At 45.3% G+C, this 16,615-nt stretch overlaps 1 protein-coding gene across 1 annotated transcript in view; it reads right to left on the minus strand.

Moving 5' to 3' along the window:
• Positions 1-4,599, minus strand: part of KIAA1549 (KIAA1549 ortholog) — a 154,989-nt gene extending 150,390 nt beyond the window's left edge. The window contains exons 1-2 of the mRNA XM_045496408.1: positions 4,509-4,599; positions 903-1,769 (exon numbers count right to left, since the gene is read on the minus strand). Of these exons, the coding sequence (XP_045352364.1) occupies positions 903-1,769; positions 4,509-4,599 (958 nt within the window). The remainder of the gene's footprint in view (positions 1-902; positions 1,770-4,508) is intronic.
• Between the last annotated feature and the right edge of the window lie 12,016 nt (positions 4,600-16,615).

The following is a 16,615-nucleotide window of genomic DNA, read 5'->3' on the forward strand; positions in this document are numbered from 1 at the left end:
CTCATTCCACCTTTCCTTTTCTGCCCCCAAAGTGGTGGAGTGTGTGTGCCGGGCCAATCACCAGCTTGGAGCGTGTCAGCTCAGAGATGGTTTCCAGACCATCCTGTGTGTGTGCTCAGGGTGGACAAATAAACATTTCAGACAAGCAATATGAATTAAATCATTTCAACAACAAAACCCGCCCACATGCTCCTTCATAAATGACGCCTTTTAATACCATGCTGCTGAAGAGTCAGTAAACTGCATCTATTATAAAACAACCCTTACTCCTTTCATGCCCTGACACTTAAGAATCACAATATTTTCACACTCTATTGTACTGATGCATTTGCAGAAGTAAGAGCAATAGCTATTTCCCTGGAAAGATCCATGGCCAGGGCGCTTTCCAAGAGATTTTCTTTGAATGTTCTTTGTGTCCTGGTGCACTGGGGGACACCGCCAGCCTGCCTGCATCTGGGGGACGTCGGGCTACTCGGACTAAGGCAACGCCGTCTCAAAGCACACACCCCGAATGGGCCCCTTCGCCCCTACAATAAAGTATTCCCAAACATTTGATATACCACACTGACAGAAACATGCACAAATACAATTTCAGTGCCTGCATTTTGTAGAGAAAATAAAGGCACATTTGGAGAAGCCACAGACCCGCCTCCGGCTTCGTGGATACCAGGAGAGCTTTGCAGACCTTTGGCAAGACTGGCCAGAATCCGTTCGCTTTTTTCCTTTTATTTTCGCCGTGCCTCTTATTTGCTGGGCCCAAGAAGAATGGAAAAAGCATCTCAAGAAAGGAGGGCTAGGGAGCGGTGGAGAATAAAAGAGGGTGGGCGGGGAAAGCACGATTTTGAAAATAACAGCAATAAAAAAAGGCAGGGTCGCGGCCCGAGGGTCTCGGCGGTGCTTACCTGGGGCGCATGAGGCCGGCCGGGCCAGCAGCAGCAGCCAGAGGCCGGGGAGCAGCAGCCCCGGGCGGCGGCGGAGGCGGCGGGCGCGGCGGGCGGAAGGCCCGCGGCCGCTCGGCCCCGGGACCAGCGCGACCCCGGCGCGGGTCTTCCCCTCCATGGCCGCGCCTCGGCGTCGGCGCCGCGCCCCCGGCAGTCCCGGCCGGCGCCCCGGCCCGGCCTCGCGGCTCGGCGCTCTCGGGCCCGGGAGGGGCGGCCGCTGCGGCTGCGGCTGGGACGGGGCGCCGCGCACCGGCGCGGAGGGAGGCCGGCGAGGCGGGGGCGGGCCGGGGGCCGGAACCGCGGACAGGGGCCGCCAGCCGCACGCCGGCCTCGCCGCTCCGCCCCCTTCGGAGCCTCCGAGCCGCTGCTCGGCAACGCGCGGGCCCGGGCGCGGGGAGGCGAGCACCACCTCCCGGCCGGCCGGGCGCCTGCCTGCGGGGCGGCCGGGCGGCGGGCGCGGGGCTGGGGCGCGCCGGGGCCGCGCCGCGCGGGGCCGGTGCCGGGTCTCCCCCAGGACCCGCCTCCCGGGAGGAGGCGCGGGGGGGAGGGGGGGCGGGCGCGGGAGGCCTGGGCCCGGCCGGCGGCCGGCGCCGCCCCGCCCCGAACACCGGGGCCCGCGGCCCGGGTGGCCCCGCGCGTTCCGCCCCCGGGGGCGCCGGGAGGGAGGGAGGCAGGCCGGCGAGGAGGGGTCAGGGCCGGAAAACCTGGCAAGCCCGGAGGGCGGCGGGCCTCTCGCTCCTCCTCTGGCGCCTGGCTTCGCTCTGCTCCGTCCAGTGCGGGGCAGCAGGTGTGAGTGGGACGCCGGCGTTCGTAGGACAGCCTTCGGGGCTGCAGAGGGGACAAAGCGGAGAGAAGGTCGGGCTCCCTTCGCAAGAGCCCCACGTGCAGTATTGGAGGTGAGAAGAGCGCACGCACAGCTCTACCCGTCCTTTCTCCCTGTAGAGGTTCTGCCTCCGGTCTGGGTCGTTAAGGAGCCACCGGACGCTCTGGGCCTTGGAGGCTCGCCAACCCCGCGCGTAGTAGGCCTTCGGAAGGCGCCTGCTGAACCGAATTGCCGCGGAGCTGGAGAGAACCGCACACGTCCAGGCTCTCTTAGGGAAAGCAGCCTTCTTAGGCAATGGAGAGATGTCAGGGGATGGACGTCGGGAGAGTCAGAGTTTGACGATGGAGGGAACGTGAGGAAAGCGAGGAAGGGAGTTAATGTTTGTCGAGTACCTGCTACGTGCCGGGCATCTAACTGAACACACCTGGTGGTGTAAAGGTCTTGGAACGTGGAATTGGCAATTTGGGATCATTGCGTCCTGTTAGGATGCTTGCACTAGGCAGGGGATGAAAAGTGTAAGCTGGGGGCACTATCTAATTGCCCGGGAAACTATGATGGTTAAGTGGAAAATGTGAATCATCTCCATTGACAAAAGGGTCCGGCTTGCTCTCCAGTCCGGTTCCCAGCTCCAACCCTGCTGGGCAATGTGCTCCCTGGTGAGATTACTGGAGAATCAGTAATAGCCCTTCCTCTGAATGAGTCTGAGGCACCCTTCTGTAAGTACCTTCCGTGTTAGTTTCAAGGAAGATAATTGAGAATAAAGGTTAAAGACAGCTTTTGTTGACGTTCCTAATTTGTTTTCTACTTTACCATGCCTCCCCATCACAAACACTCCCATGTTCTCAGCTGATTCCCCACCGGCTCCATACCTTACCATCAGCCCATAATCTCCGGGAGGACCTCTGTGGAAACATTGCCAGGGCACCTAGGCGGCTCAGTCGGTTAAGAATCCCACTTCGGCTCAGGTCATGATCTCACATTTCGTGGGTGAACTCATGTCAGGCTCTGTGCTGACAGCTCAGAGCCTGGAGCCTGGTTCGGATTCCGTGTCTCCCTCTCTCTCTGCCCCTCCCCTGCTTGCGCGCTCTCTCTCTCTCTCTCTCTCTTTCAAAAATAAATAAACATTTTTAAAGAAGAAGGAGAAGAAGAAACATTGCCTGTTCAGGCAAGTCTGGCGCCTGGATACGATGTCCCTAGACCTGTGACCTCTTATTCATGCCTGTCTTCATCCATTGAACTCATTGTATAAAGTGTCATTTGACTACAAACCACTGACTTGAGAGGATTTTTTTTTTTAGAGAATCTTTTTTTAAATATATCATTTAATGTTTATGTATTTATTTTGAGAGAGAGAGAACAAGTCGGGGAGAGGGACAGAAGAAGAGGGGGAGAATCCGAAGCAGGTTCCACGCTGTCAGTGCAGAGCCCAATGCAGGGCTCGATCCCTCAACTCTGGGATCCTGACCTGAGCCGAAATCAAGAGTCAGACAGTTAACCAACTGAGCCAACTAGGTGCCCCCTGAGATGATTAAATTGTCTTGTCCCGTCGTATTATCTTCTGTTATGAATGTATGCTTTGCCTCTGGAACCAAATTAATATGAAGTTCGAAGATGGTGTCATCCTGCTTAAGAATTCCCAGAGCACCAGTAAACCCCCGTTTTACTTGAGCCAGAATATCCACCTGTCCAGCGAAGAGTTCAACCTTTCGGACTTGGCCCCAACCTCCAGTCAGCTCCCACCTACACTAGAACCAGGGTGTCAGGGAAAGTAGGCTCCCTCTCCATTCTCAGCCAATTCAAAGAAAATAAATATTTGCCCAGCCATTAAAAAGGGATTGACATCAGTGGGAAATAAAAACTGCAAATCTGAGATAACAGAAATGGCTCAATGTCACCAAGTCCCTATAGAAAGTCTCCTAGTTTCCACGCTCTGAAGGCATAATACTGAATGTTACCCTGTTAGGATTTAGAGCATTCTGCCTGAGTGTCTAAGAAAATATCTCCTGGGCTCTAACCATCCAGCTAGCAGATTGTGCGACTTGGAAGTCCAAAACAGACTGGTACACAGTAGAAGCACATACATGCCCCTACATGTGTAAACACACACAGCCATACACACTTGTGTCTGAGAAGAGAAGACCTTAAGGCCTTAGGGCATTCATACCAAATTATGCAAAAAATAAATCCAGCAAACACTTCTGAGCACCTACTATGAACTACTAGTGTTGTAGGGAGATATAAAAGATAAAAACAGGGGCACCTGGGTGGCTCAGCAGGTTACGTGAGTTCAGCTCAGGTCATGACCTCATGGTTCATGGGTTCAATCCACACGTCGGGCTCTGTGCTGATGGCTCAGAGCCTGGAGTCAGCTTCAGGTTCTGTGTATTCCTGCCTCTCTCTCTGCCCCTTACCCGCTTGTGTGCTTGCTCTCTGTCTCTCTCTCTCTCAAAAATAAACATTTTTTTAAAAATAAATGATAAAAATAGTGATTTTAGAGATTGTCTCCTACAATTCTCATTGTATAGATAAAGAAACAAACCAGGGAGATGAGTTTACTGACTAGGGCTGAGCCCAAACTGGAATTCTCATCTCCCGTTTTCCAGTAAAATATAATCTCTAGGGGAGGAGGGAAAATTAGCCTGGGTTCTCAAAAGGTTTGCTGTCTGGTTTGGGGAGGGTGAGAGTTAGGATCAGTACCACCCTTAGACCTAAGCACAATGGGCCTCAGTTTTCAGAAAGCCCACTCTGGGCCTCCTCCAACTGCACCTCTCCCCCATAGGACAAGAAGTCGGAGAAGCCAAAGGAATACCCGACAAGGAGCCCACTTTCCCCCATGCTTGGGTACCTAGGACCCCAGAATTCCCTTCCTACTTGGCCCCATGCTCACTTCCAAGGCCCGTATGGCCTCTTATTCTCAAAGGGTGGGCCAAGGTATGTCTAGTCCCAAGGAGCAGCCAGGGGTAGGGTAGGGTTCAGGCAGCAGGTAGGGTGAGATGAACATGTGAAACCTAAGGGAATGAAGCCAAGAACCAAGAATGGGAAGAGAGGGTGGAACAAGTTCTATATTTGTATGGCAACTTGGCTGCCATATTCCTGCTCAGGATCTCCAGGAGTCTGGGAATTCTCCCTTTGAATCTAGCCTACAAGGTCATCATGAAGGTATGCTCATCAAGGGAGGAGGATAGTAATATTTAATAGGTTGCTTGCTTGGCATATAACTTACTGGTATTTCAATGAATGCTATGTAAGCCTCCAGTTGTATTTTGAAATTGTGCCCCTTAATTCTTAGGAGTAGGATAGAAATGAGGACAGACTGACTACCCGAAATGTTGGAAATGACTGGAAGGCAGTAGGGGATAGCACTGAAAGTCCTGGACTGGGAATCAGAACAGCTGAGTTCTAAGCTCTGCTCTGTCACATAAAAGTTTCTTATCTCAGGGAAAAGCTACTCTCAAACCTCAACCTTTCTTATATGATGCCTGGCTTGATTATGCCTACCTTGCCTAATAATATATAAGTGTATCAAACCATCACATTGTATCCCTTAAACTTGCACAATGTTATGTGTCAACGATACCCCCAAAATCTGGAAGGAAACGGGAATAAGAACCATTGAGTTAGAGGTTTGAACCAGTCTCTCTGCTAAAAATGAGAAGACAGGAATAGAGAAGAGAGAAAGGTGCTGGGGTAGAGCGAGGACGCAAATATCTGGCTAAAGGGTCTGGACATAATTTTGTAGGCCATGGGCTATCGTTAATAATTTTCGTGAGATATTATTAGAACTAGGCACAAGAAGGATCACTCTATTAACAATATATAAGATGATTTGGAGAGAGGAGAGAGTGGAGAGACCAATTAGGACAAGGTCTTAACTGTTCATGCCTGAAGTTTCAGGATCATAACATTTTTCACCATCAAATGGACAGAACTTTTAAAAAATTGATTATATCCATTTGTGCCATAGCGTGGGGGAAATAGGCATTCTCAAATTCTACTGGTGGGGGTACAAATTGGTAGAGCCATTTTGGAGGACAATTTGGCCTTATCTATCAAAATTTAAAATCAGCTCACCATCTGGTGTAAAAAATTCTATGTATAATACACTTTTGCTTATCCCTCTTTTTTTCTTTTTCTTTCTTTCTTTCTTCCTTTCTTTCTTTCTTATCTTCTTTCTTTCTTTCTTTCTTTTTCCTTTTATTTTCCTTCAGTTTTTGATGTTGTTGTTATCGTTTTTTAGTTAGGCTTAATTCAGATAGGTAAATTCAGTAATTTAATCAGGTAAAATTCACCTTTTTTTAAGTTTACACTTTAATTCGTTTTGGAAAATTTGTGAACTCCTATAGCCACCACCATGTTCAAGACATAGAACATTTCTGTTACCCTAAAATTTTCCCTTATGCCTGCTTGCAGTTTACCCCGACTCTATCCCAATCCCTGAAAACCATTGATCTAATTTCTGCTTCTAGAGCTTTGCCTTTCCCAGAATTTCATATACAAGAAGTTATACAGTAGACTTGGTGTCTGGTTTCTTTCACTTATCATAAGGTCTCTGAGATTCATCTACCTTGTTACATGTATTGGTTCTTTTCTATTGCTAATGAGTATTCCATAATGGATGTACCACAATTTGTTTATCCATTCACCATTTGATGGACATTTTGGTTGTTTTCAGTTTATCGTTTTGGGGGGTTGTTTTGCTTGGAGTTTTTGGGGGGGGTTGTTTTTGTTTTTAAAGTGTTTTTTTAATATTTATTTATTTTTGAGAGAGAGAGAGACAGAGCGTGAGCAGGGGAGGGGCAGAGAGAGAGGGAGACACAGAATCTGAAGCAGGCTCCAGGCTCTGAGCTGTCAGCACAGAGCCCGACATGAGGCTTGAACTCATGAACTGCGAGATCATGACTGGAGCCCAAGTCGGTTGCTTAACCAACTGAGCCACCCAGGCAGCCCCTGCTTTTTTGTTTTTTGTTTGTTTTTGGGTGCTTGTTTGTTTGTTTGTTTGTTTGTTTTTGGCTAGTATGAATTCAGCTGCTATCAGTGTTTATTTCCAGGTCTTCATGTGAACATATGTTTTCCTTTGTCTTGGGCACATATCTAGGAATTGAACTCCTAGGTTATGTAATAATTGTATATTTAACTTTAGAAGAAACTGCCCAATTGTCTTCCAGAGTGGGTATAGTTTACATTCTCACCAGCAATGTATGAGAGTTCCAATTGTTGCAGATCCTTGTCAGCACTTGCTTTGGTCAGTCCGTTTAATGTGGTAGGGTATGGAGTGATATCTCCTTGTGGTCGTAATTTGCATTTTCCTAATGACTAACAACCCTGAGCACCTTTTCATGTGCTTATTTGCCATTGATATTTCTTTTTTGGTGAAGAAACTCTTCAAATCTGTCACTCATTTTTTAAAAAAATTTTTTAATGTTTATTAATTTATTTTAAGAGGGGAGGGAAGGGCAGATTCGGTCCCATGAACCAAGAGATCATGACATGAGCTGAAATCAAAAGTCAGATGCTCAGCCAACTGAGCCATCCAGGTGCCCCAAATCTCTTACTCATTTTATAATTGGAACATTTGTCTTATTACCAAGTTGTAAGTACCGTTATAAATCCTGCATACAAATCCTTTTGTGGATTAGTATTTTGAAAATATTTCCTCCTAGTCCATAACCTATCTTTTAATTCTCTTAACAGTATCTGTCAAAAAGCAGAAGTTTTTAAATTTGATGAAGTCCAATTTTTATTTACTCCTTCTTTTTTTGTGTCCTATGTAAGAAATCGTCACGTAGGGGTGCCTGGGTGGCTCATTCGGTTAAGCACCTGACTCTTGGTTTGGGCTTAGGCCGTGATCTCACAGTTTCATGGTTCAAACCCCACATCGGGCTCTGTGCTGACAGTGTGGAGCCTGCTTGGGATTCTCTCTGTCTCTCTGCCCCTCCCCTGCTCCCTCTCTCTCAAAATTAAAAGAAAAAAACTTTGTGGGTTTGAATGGCAATTAGAAAACAGATGAGACATATTCTGGATGCTAAATCCACTGATGAAATATGAAGAAAGAAAAGAATAAAAGACGGACGATTCAGAGACTCTAAGGCTACATACGTAAAGAGAGATGACGGGGAGTCAGTTGGACAGGCTGGATTAGGGGGAAAGATCATGGGGGGCTGGCTGAGCGGTTGGCTGTGGAGGCTGGCCAGCACCCAGGGAGCAACGTTAACACAAGCAGTGGGCAGTGAGGGTGAGCTGAGGCTTGGGAGATAAGGCAGGTAGGGCTCAAAATACAGATACAGAAATCATTTGCACAGAGCTGTTAGCTACAGATGTGCGAGTGAATGGCTGTGTCTGGGAAGACAGGCGAGAAGAAAAGAAGAGGGCCAAGGACAGGCCCCCGAGAGAGAGCTTCATTATGGAAAAGCTGAAAAGGAATGAAAAAAGTCAGAGAAAGACTCTGAGGGAAAGGCCTGGAGGGAAGTTTCAGAAGGGAATGGTCAGTGTCAGAAACAACAAGGACTGAAAAAAAATCTCTTTGGACCTGATGATGTGGTCATGAAAAAGAGACTTGCCATTGAAATGGTGGGGGAGAGGGGCAAACAACTAGGGTAAAAGAATGAGCTGCCTGGGAAATAATGGCGGCCACAGAGAAGGGTACACAGCAGAGCTGAGACCTATTTTAGGACAGATAAGACTGAGCATCCCTGGAGACAGGAGGGAAGGTGTCTGAAGACAGTGAGGGAAGAAAGAAGTGCGAGGGAGGGATCACCGAGTACAGTCTCAGAGCTTAGAGGAGATGGAACCAAGAGGAACACGCACTTCTTTTGAAAAGGCAGATCCAGTGCCCAATGTACCAGCAGAAGGGCTTCATGAAATCATATTACAGTAAGGAGGGAATGCATGCTCCTCTCTCAATAAATGTAGAAAAACATACAGCATGTTTGGGTTATAACGTTAAATGGAATAAAACCTAAATATAAAATGGTTTATGGGCTAATATAAAACAATATATATGACTGGAAAGGAATTGTGCAATACTTAAGATTGCTGTAGTAAGATGAGGGATTATGAGCCTTTTATTCTTCGATGTTGTTGTTCCATTTGTCTCGTTGATAAAACTGTTTGGAATGTCTTCCTCCAAGAGAAGATGATAACGGGCCAAGATGGAGGCTTTATGTGGTCTCTAAAGTGTTTCTCTCTCTTCAACACCACAAATCTCAATTTTGGGTGACAGAATTTGAACTTTAAATGTGAAAATCCAGGGGCACCTGGGTGGCTCAGTCGGTTGAGCATCCAACATTCGCTCAGGTCATGATCTTACAGCTCATGGGTTCGAGCCCCACATCAGGCTCTGTGCTGACAGCTCGGAGCCTGGAGCCTGCTTCGGATTCTGTGTCTCCCTCTCTCTCTGCCCCTCCTCTTCTTATGCTCTCTCTCTCTCTCTCTCAAAAATGAGTAAATATTTTTTAAAAAGTTTTTAAATAAATAAGTAAATAAATGTGAAAATCCAAAAAAAGGAAAAGATCAGCATGAGCTACAGTACGTAGGAAAGGGGTCACAGATGGCAGGGGGCTTAAGTTGGGTCTTGAGCAATGAGAACAATGGATAACATTTGTTTAAAAAAAAAAAAAGATGGGGCACCTGGGTGGCTCAGTCAGTTAAGCATCCAACTTTTGGTTTTGGCTCAGGTCATGATCTCAGGGTTCATGGGATTGAGCCCTAAGATGGGCTCCACATTGACAGCATGGAGCCTGCTTAGGATTCTCTCTCCTCCTCTCTCTCTCTGCCCTCTCCCCACTCCCATGTGTTCTCTCTCTCAAAATAAATAAATCAATTTTAAAAAGGGAGAGAGCAGGAGAGAGGGGATTACAGAGGAGAGAAAAGTAGAAAGGCAAGGCAAGACAGTAGAAATTAACAGAATGTGGGCAGGGGCCACTTGCCTATCTGGAAGAAAAGCTATTTAGAAGGAATTTGGGGACAAAAGAGCAAATAGGTTGGATCTGATGAGCTTGTAGCAAGCAAAGAGTTTAGACCTGCCATGATCTAAACTAAAGATAGGTTTCCCCCGCTAGTCAAAAGTAGGGTGCTCCTATGAAACCTTTCTTAAATAGAAATAGCATAAAGTGGAGAGTATATCCCACTTTCTGAAAGTTGGAAAGACATACATTAGTACAATAACAACTATTTTCATAAAAGTGAAAATGTTCTTTGGATTTCTTTCATTAGCAAAAACAGGTACTAATATAAGTCTTTTCCAAAAGCGAAGTGGCCTAATGTGAACTTTCAGAAAGTGTAGGATACTTGTCATTACAAGGACTTCCTGCCTATCAAAAGGGAAGGAAGCCTTTGGAGGGAGTGACATTGTCAAAGCACCCATGACCATAAGTATAATGTTTAAAACCAGGATCCTTGTCCTGGATGGAATGGGCTGGAAATGTCTGTCCCTCTTGCACAGTTTAGTAGCCATCATGGCAAGTGAGAATGTTCTTGAAGCACAATCCTGACCTTGCCTCTCTGTCTGTTGCAGTTTCCCCTAAAATCCTTCCCCCCCAACACACAAGCTGCCACTGACCAACTGGCTAAGTCCTCTGCCCACACTCTCCATGGTCATTTCCCACTATAGCCCCACACCCAGCAGCTCCCTGAGGCATGCCAAAAATCCACATTAGAATCACGGCAACAGTTGGTGAAAGCTGTTTTTAGAATCACCCTCATTCTCTGGCATTCTACTAACTCCAACTCACATATGACTGTGTTCTCAAACTCAGGGGCTCTGGCTCAAATTCAGAATGAGAAAAAATGATAGTCGTCTAGCTCAGTCTCTTATTCTTCCGTCTTGTTGTGAGTTCGACCAATTACATGAGTAAATAAACCAAACCCATACTAACTATGTATCTGTCCTGATGACCCTGATTCTCTAGAAAACCCCTTCTTCCCTCAAAGCCCTCAATGGACACCCTTGCTAGGAGAGATCTGTGCTCTTGAGCTTCTTGGAATTGTGGGCGGAGCATCGCTTCTCCAGAAAGCCTTCCTTGATCTGCCAGAGCTGGCTTTGTTGCCCTTCCTCTGGGCTGCCATAAGTCCCCATGATGCCCGTGTCACTGCACTGACCACACAGGATAAGACTCCACGTGTCTCTGAGTCCTTCAAGGGCAGAGACCTTCTCATTCGCAACTATTTATTCCCTAGTGCCTAGTGTAGTGCATGGCAGGTTTTAGGGCTCAACTCATGCTTGTTGAATGAATAAGCAGGAGTACAAGAACTAAGTTCCAAGCCAGCCTCTTCCCTCACCTCATGCCTCCCTGCACTCCAATGAACAATTCACCTCATTAATCAATTAGGTTAACTCAGCAAACTACCCAAAGGGGAGCATGAGTGTCCCCAGTTGTTTGGTGCCCGGGCCAGAAGGGATACACTGACAGAGAACTTCTCAGACCTCAAAGGATGTCCAGAAATGCCAGATTCCTCTACTCTACACCATGAAACACCAATGGAGACTGCATGAAAAATATAAAAGGTCACTTCAGATACGACATTACCTTGGTCTTACACAGAATTCAGTAGGCTATGGTCATTGGCTGCAGCAAACATTTAGTAAATTTAGTGAACCAAGACTCTTCACAGAAATAGAGGAAAAACACAATCTCTGCCCTTTAGGAAGTGACAATCTCCAAACAATAAAATATGCTCACAAAATTTGAATTTTATAGGCTCTGGATGAAGAGCATTGGATTGCGAGAAGCTGGGTAAAATTATCTGCCCACGAACAACTGTGTGTGGAACTCATCTGCCCTTTAAAAAGGCAAGTTAAGAAATTTCTAGACCAGCACTGTCTACAAGATGGAAAGTTTCTGGGACACTGGAAGTGTTCCATAAATCTGTGCCATCCAGTGAAGAAGCCACTAGCCACAAATGGCTCTTGAGCCCTTTAAGTGTGGCTAGTGTAACCAAGGAGCTCAATTTTTAATGTTTAATAAAAAAATTTTTTTAATGGCTTCATGGATTCAACACACTATTTTTTTTAAACGTTTGTTTTTGAGAGGGACAGAGACAGACAGAGCATGAGCAGGGGAGGGGCAGAGAGAGAGGGAGACAGAGAATCCCAAGCAGGTTCCACGCTATCAGCAGAGAGCCTGATGCAGGGCTCGAACTCACAAACTGTGAGATGGTGACCTGAGCTGAAACCAAGGGTCAGATGCTTAACCAACCAAGCCACCCAGGCGCCCCACAGACACAACTTTCTACACCAGAGTTTTCTCATTTGTAAAATGGGAATAATCATAACTACCTCGTACCACCCCATAGCACCCTCTAATCTTCTGAGCATCAACTTGAACTTCGGGGTTTGGGTGTGATGGGCTTGTCTGCCTGAGATTCAGACCAGAATCGAATGCAGCCACCATCACCTGTGACCATAGATGTCTGAGGGACTCCCATGTATAGCACAGATTTGCCGCCAGGTGAGCAAAAAATAAGACATCTGCCGATAAAACAGCTATAGTGAAGACAAACACTTCATAAATATAGATACAAAACTTTGAAAACTCCCCTTCACGCTTCAAACAAAGTCCATTGCTCAGCACGCCCTGCAAAGGTTCTCAGACTCCTGCACAAGAAGTCCAGCCTGGGAGGACGGTCCTCTGGTGGCCCCAGCACCTGCTCCTCTCCCACAGCCCCTTGTCCTTCTCCCACCATTGATTCGAAGCACTCCTCCTCATGCCAGTCCTCCCTGACTTCTCCATTCCCATCTAAGAAGTCATGTCCCTTAGCCTCTTATTCCTGAGCACCTACTACTCGCAACTGCATACTTCATTCTGCATTTGGTTTCATGTCTATTTTGCCACTAAACCGTAATCTCCCTGAGGACAGACACTATTACTTCTTGTTAAGAGAGGAGTTTTTACACGATGGCTGATTGCTCAGACTCGGGCCAGGACTCTCTGTATTTGTGTTACATCTCCACTACTTGTTAGCTATGACACATTAGCCCCTTTGTGCCTCGGTGTCCTCATCTAGAGAATGGAACAATAATAACAATAACTCCCTCACGAAGCTGTAAGAAGATTAAATGAATTGGTATACACAAAACTCTTAGAGAAGAGGGTAGCACATTGGCAAGCTTTACGTCAGTGTTAGTGTTAGTTAGTAGTACCCATGGCCACTATTTGGTCAATATCTGGTACAGGGTCCAGCACAAAATAGGGTCTCAGTAAATGAATGAATGAATGAATGAATGAATTTCCATCAGACTACTATAGTGATGTTTTTACATTTTTTTAATATTTATTTTTGAGAGAGAGAGAGAGAGAGAGAGAGAAGAGAGAGAGGGAGACACAAAATCCAAAGCAGGCTCCAGGCTCCGAGCTGTCAGCACAGAGCCTGATGCGGGGCTCAGGGCTCGAACTCACCAACTGTGAGATCGTGACCTGAGCTGAAGTCAGACACTTAACCACCGAGCCACCCAGGCGTCCCTGTTTTTTTTTTTTTTTTTAATACTATAGTAATGTTTTGATCTTTTTCTTTCTGACCCCTTTCTGCCAGGTTGAAGCATTGACAATAATCTCTCAAAGCATGCTAAGTAACTATGATAGTGACTGGTCAATTTCTGATTAATTTGATTTTTCTTGTTTTTAAAGACACAGACACCAAGTTAATGAAGTACCTGTTCCCAGCTTCTGAGAGTTTTTAAAAATATTATACAATGACTTTGCAATATCCACAAAGTAATCTTCTGATGTTCAGTATTCATCCTGTTGACACGATGAATATATTCGGAGTTTCGTGATCTGCTAGTCTTGTATTTCTGGAGATAAGTTCTACTTAGGCATGGTATAGTTTGGAACACTGGGTTTAGATGAAGACAGACCTGACTTTAAATACTGGTTTACCATTCATTCGATAACCATGTAACTTTGGCCGTGACTTTTCCGAGCCTTGGTTTCCTCACCTAAAAATGGAAATGTTAGTAGAATACCTACCTCATCGTGTTGTATGAAAAGAAGTTAAAAAATTGGGTCCCTCGGTAGTGTTATTGGCAGTAATAATATACCATGATAATTATTATTGTTCTGTACTTCGCTGGAATCTTATTTAAGAATTTTGTAACTAGATTCAAAAAATGAAACTGGCTTCTAATGGAATTTTTAAGGAATTTTCCTTGTCAGTGTTAAGAATAGCACCTACTTAGCTCACAGAATTAAAATGGGATCATGACATAGCTCTCATTTTTCTAAAAAGAACTTTAATTTTTTATTACACATTGTAGAAAAGGTAGGATATACAGGGAATCAAGTTTATGAATATTAAAATTATCTATAGTTTCACTTAACCAGAAGAAGCATTGTTAACATTAGACTCTATGCTCTCCCAAGCATTTAAATGCATAAATGTGTGCACATACATACCCACATTATCATGCTGATAAAAAGTTAGGATCGGGCTGTACACAAAATTTTGTTGCACTGAACACTATATTATGAACGTCTTTTTACCTTAATAGATAATACTCCCCAAACTGCCATCATTTTTAATGGAGGCACTGTATTCCAAAATACAAACCTATCATAAGTTGTTCAGCACACTCCCTAATGTTGGACAATTAGGTGGTTTCCTTCATACGTAATGCTGCCTCAGACATCGTGCTAGGTATTTCTATTGGCCCACAATCCACCCTCCACCCTTCTCCACCATGCTATTTGCTTCGAGAAGTGAGACTTTGCAAGACTGCCTCGTTGGGCTTCTTCCCTCTCTGGCTTCCAATGCATCTGGCCAGTGTGGGAGGGGGTGGGGGTGGATAACACCAGCAAGAAATCTGATCATGGAAAAGGAACCAAGGGTATTTATTCCCCCAGCTCCCACCCTGAAAATACTACTAGTTGGCCGTGTCCTCAAGCATAAGAGCTAGAATGCATCTGGTGGGAGGTTCTCTCCTATGACTACCCCTGCCGGGTTCTTGGAACAGCTCCTTCCCTTTGTGCCTTCATGCTTAGAGTGGTATGGTGCCCCCACCACTGCTAGCCCAAGTTATGCCACCCACCTTTGTGGGTTTCCCTTGACCCTACCTACCTCTTCATAGATAGTCCTTCATTAAATTGTCTCCATTTATCCATTTTAAGTGTACCATCTCCTTCTTGCCAGGAACCTAACAAATATAAACAACTTTGTAAGTAAATTCCTGTCTACATCTTTTATTATCATATGATAAATTTCTCAAACTGGAATTATTTGATCAAAGAGCATGTGTATTTTTTTTTATTTTTTTTAATGTTTTTATTTTTGAGAGAGACAGAGACAAAATGAGAGTGGGTTAGGGGCAGAGAGAGAGGGAGACACAGGATCAGAAGCAGGCTCCAGGCTCTGAGCTGTCAGCGCAGAGCCCGATGCGGGGCTCAAACTCACGAGCCACGAGATCATGACCTGAGCCGAAATCGGACGTTCAACCGACTGAGCCACCCAGGCACCCCAAAGCATGTGTATTTTTAAGACCTTTTACAATATTGCCAACTTGCTCTTCAATATACCATTCCTCCAGCAGTACAGAACTTCTGCCCTCAGGCCCCTTGTCCAACCGGATATTATAATTTCTTTTCATCTTTTGCTATGTTTGTAAGCACTGCTATACTATAGAGACAGTCTCATCTATGAAAGTCTGTGTTGGGAGGAGATCAGCTAGTAATCGTTGCGGTCTATTTGTTTTAGTTTTCCCTGCATAACTTTCTTGGTGTTTTATTCTATTACCTGTTACAAATCGACCGGTTAGCCCATATTTGGCCTTTAAGAACTCATTAAAATTATACCTGATTTCATCCTACCCATGTGTAAGGGGCCATCTCTCCCCCATGCTCTGTCAAAGCTGAAATCATTTTTATGTCATGTCTTTCCATACACAACCTTGTCACTCTTTGGATTTCAGAACGTGACTTATGACTAGTCTCTTTTTAATTAATAATTTATTTATTTTTTAATTTACATCCAAGTTGGTTAGCACATGGTGCAACAATGATTTTAGGAGTAGATTGCTTAATGCCCCTTACCCATTTAGCCCATCCCCCATCCCTCAACCCCTCCAGTTAACCCTTTGTTCTCTATATTTAAGAGTCTCTTATGTTTTGTCCCCCTCCCTGTTTTATATTATTTTTGCTTCCCTTATGTTCATCTGTTTTGTAACTTAAAGTCCTCATGAATGAAGTCATATGATATGTCTTTCTCCAACTCATTTCGCTTAGCATAATACCCTCTAGTGCCATCCACGTAGTTGCAAATGGCAAGATTTCATACTTTTTGATTGCCGAGTAATACTCCATTATATATATATACCACATCTTCTTTATCCATGCATGCATTGATGGACATCTGGGCTCTTTTCATACTTTGGCTATTGTTGATAATGTTGGTAAAAACATGGGGGTGCATGTGCCCCTTGGAAACAGCATACCTGTGTCCCTTGGATAAATAACTAGCAGTGCAATTGCTGGGTCGTAGGGTAGTTCTATTTTTAATTTTTCGAGGACCCTCCATACTGTTTTCCAGAGTGGCTGCACCAGTTTGCATTCCTACCGGCAATGCAAAAGAGATCCTCTTTCTCTACATCCTCACCAACATCTGTTGTTGCTTGAGTTGTTAATTTTAGCCGTTCTGACTGGCGTGAGGTCAGTGAGGTATCTCATTGTGGTTTGGATTTGTATTTCCCAGATGATGAGTGGTGTTGAGCATTTTTCATGTGTCGGTTGGCCATCTGGATGTCTTCTTTGGAGAAGTGTCTATTCATGTCTTTTGCCCATTTCTTCACTGGATTATTTGTTTTTTAGGTGTTGAGTTTGATAAGTTCTTTATAGATATTGGATACTAACCCTTTATCGGATATGTC

Source organism: Leopardus geoffroyi, chromosome A2 (assembly GCF_018350155.1).
Source record: "Leopardus geoffroyi isolate Oge1 chromosome A2, O.geoffroyi_Oge1_pat1.0, whole genome shotgun sequence".
NCBI classification, from domain to species: Eukaryota; Metazoa; Chordata; class Mammalia; order Carnivora; family Felidae; genus Leopardus; species Leopardus geoffroyi.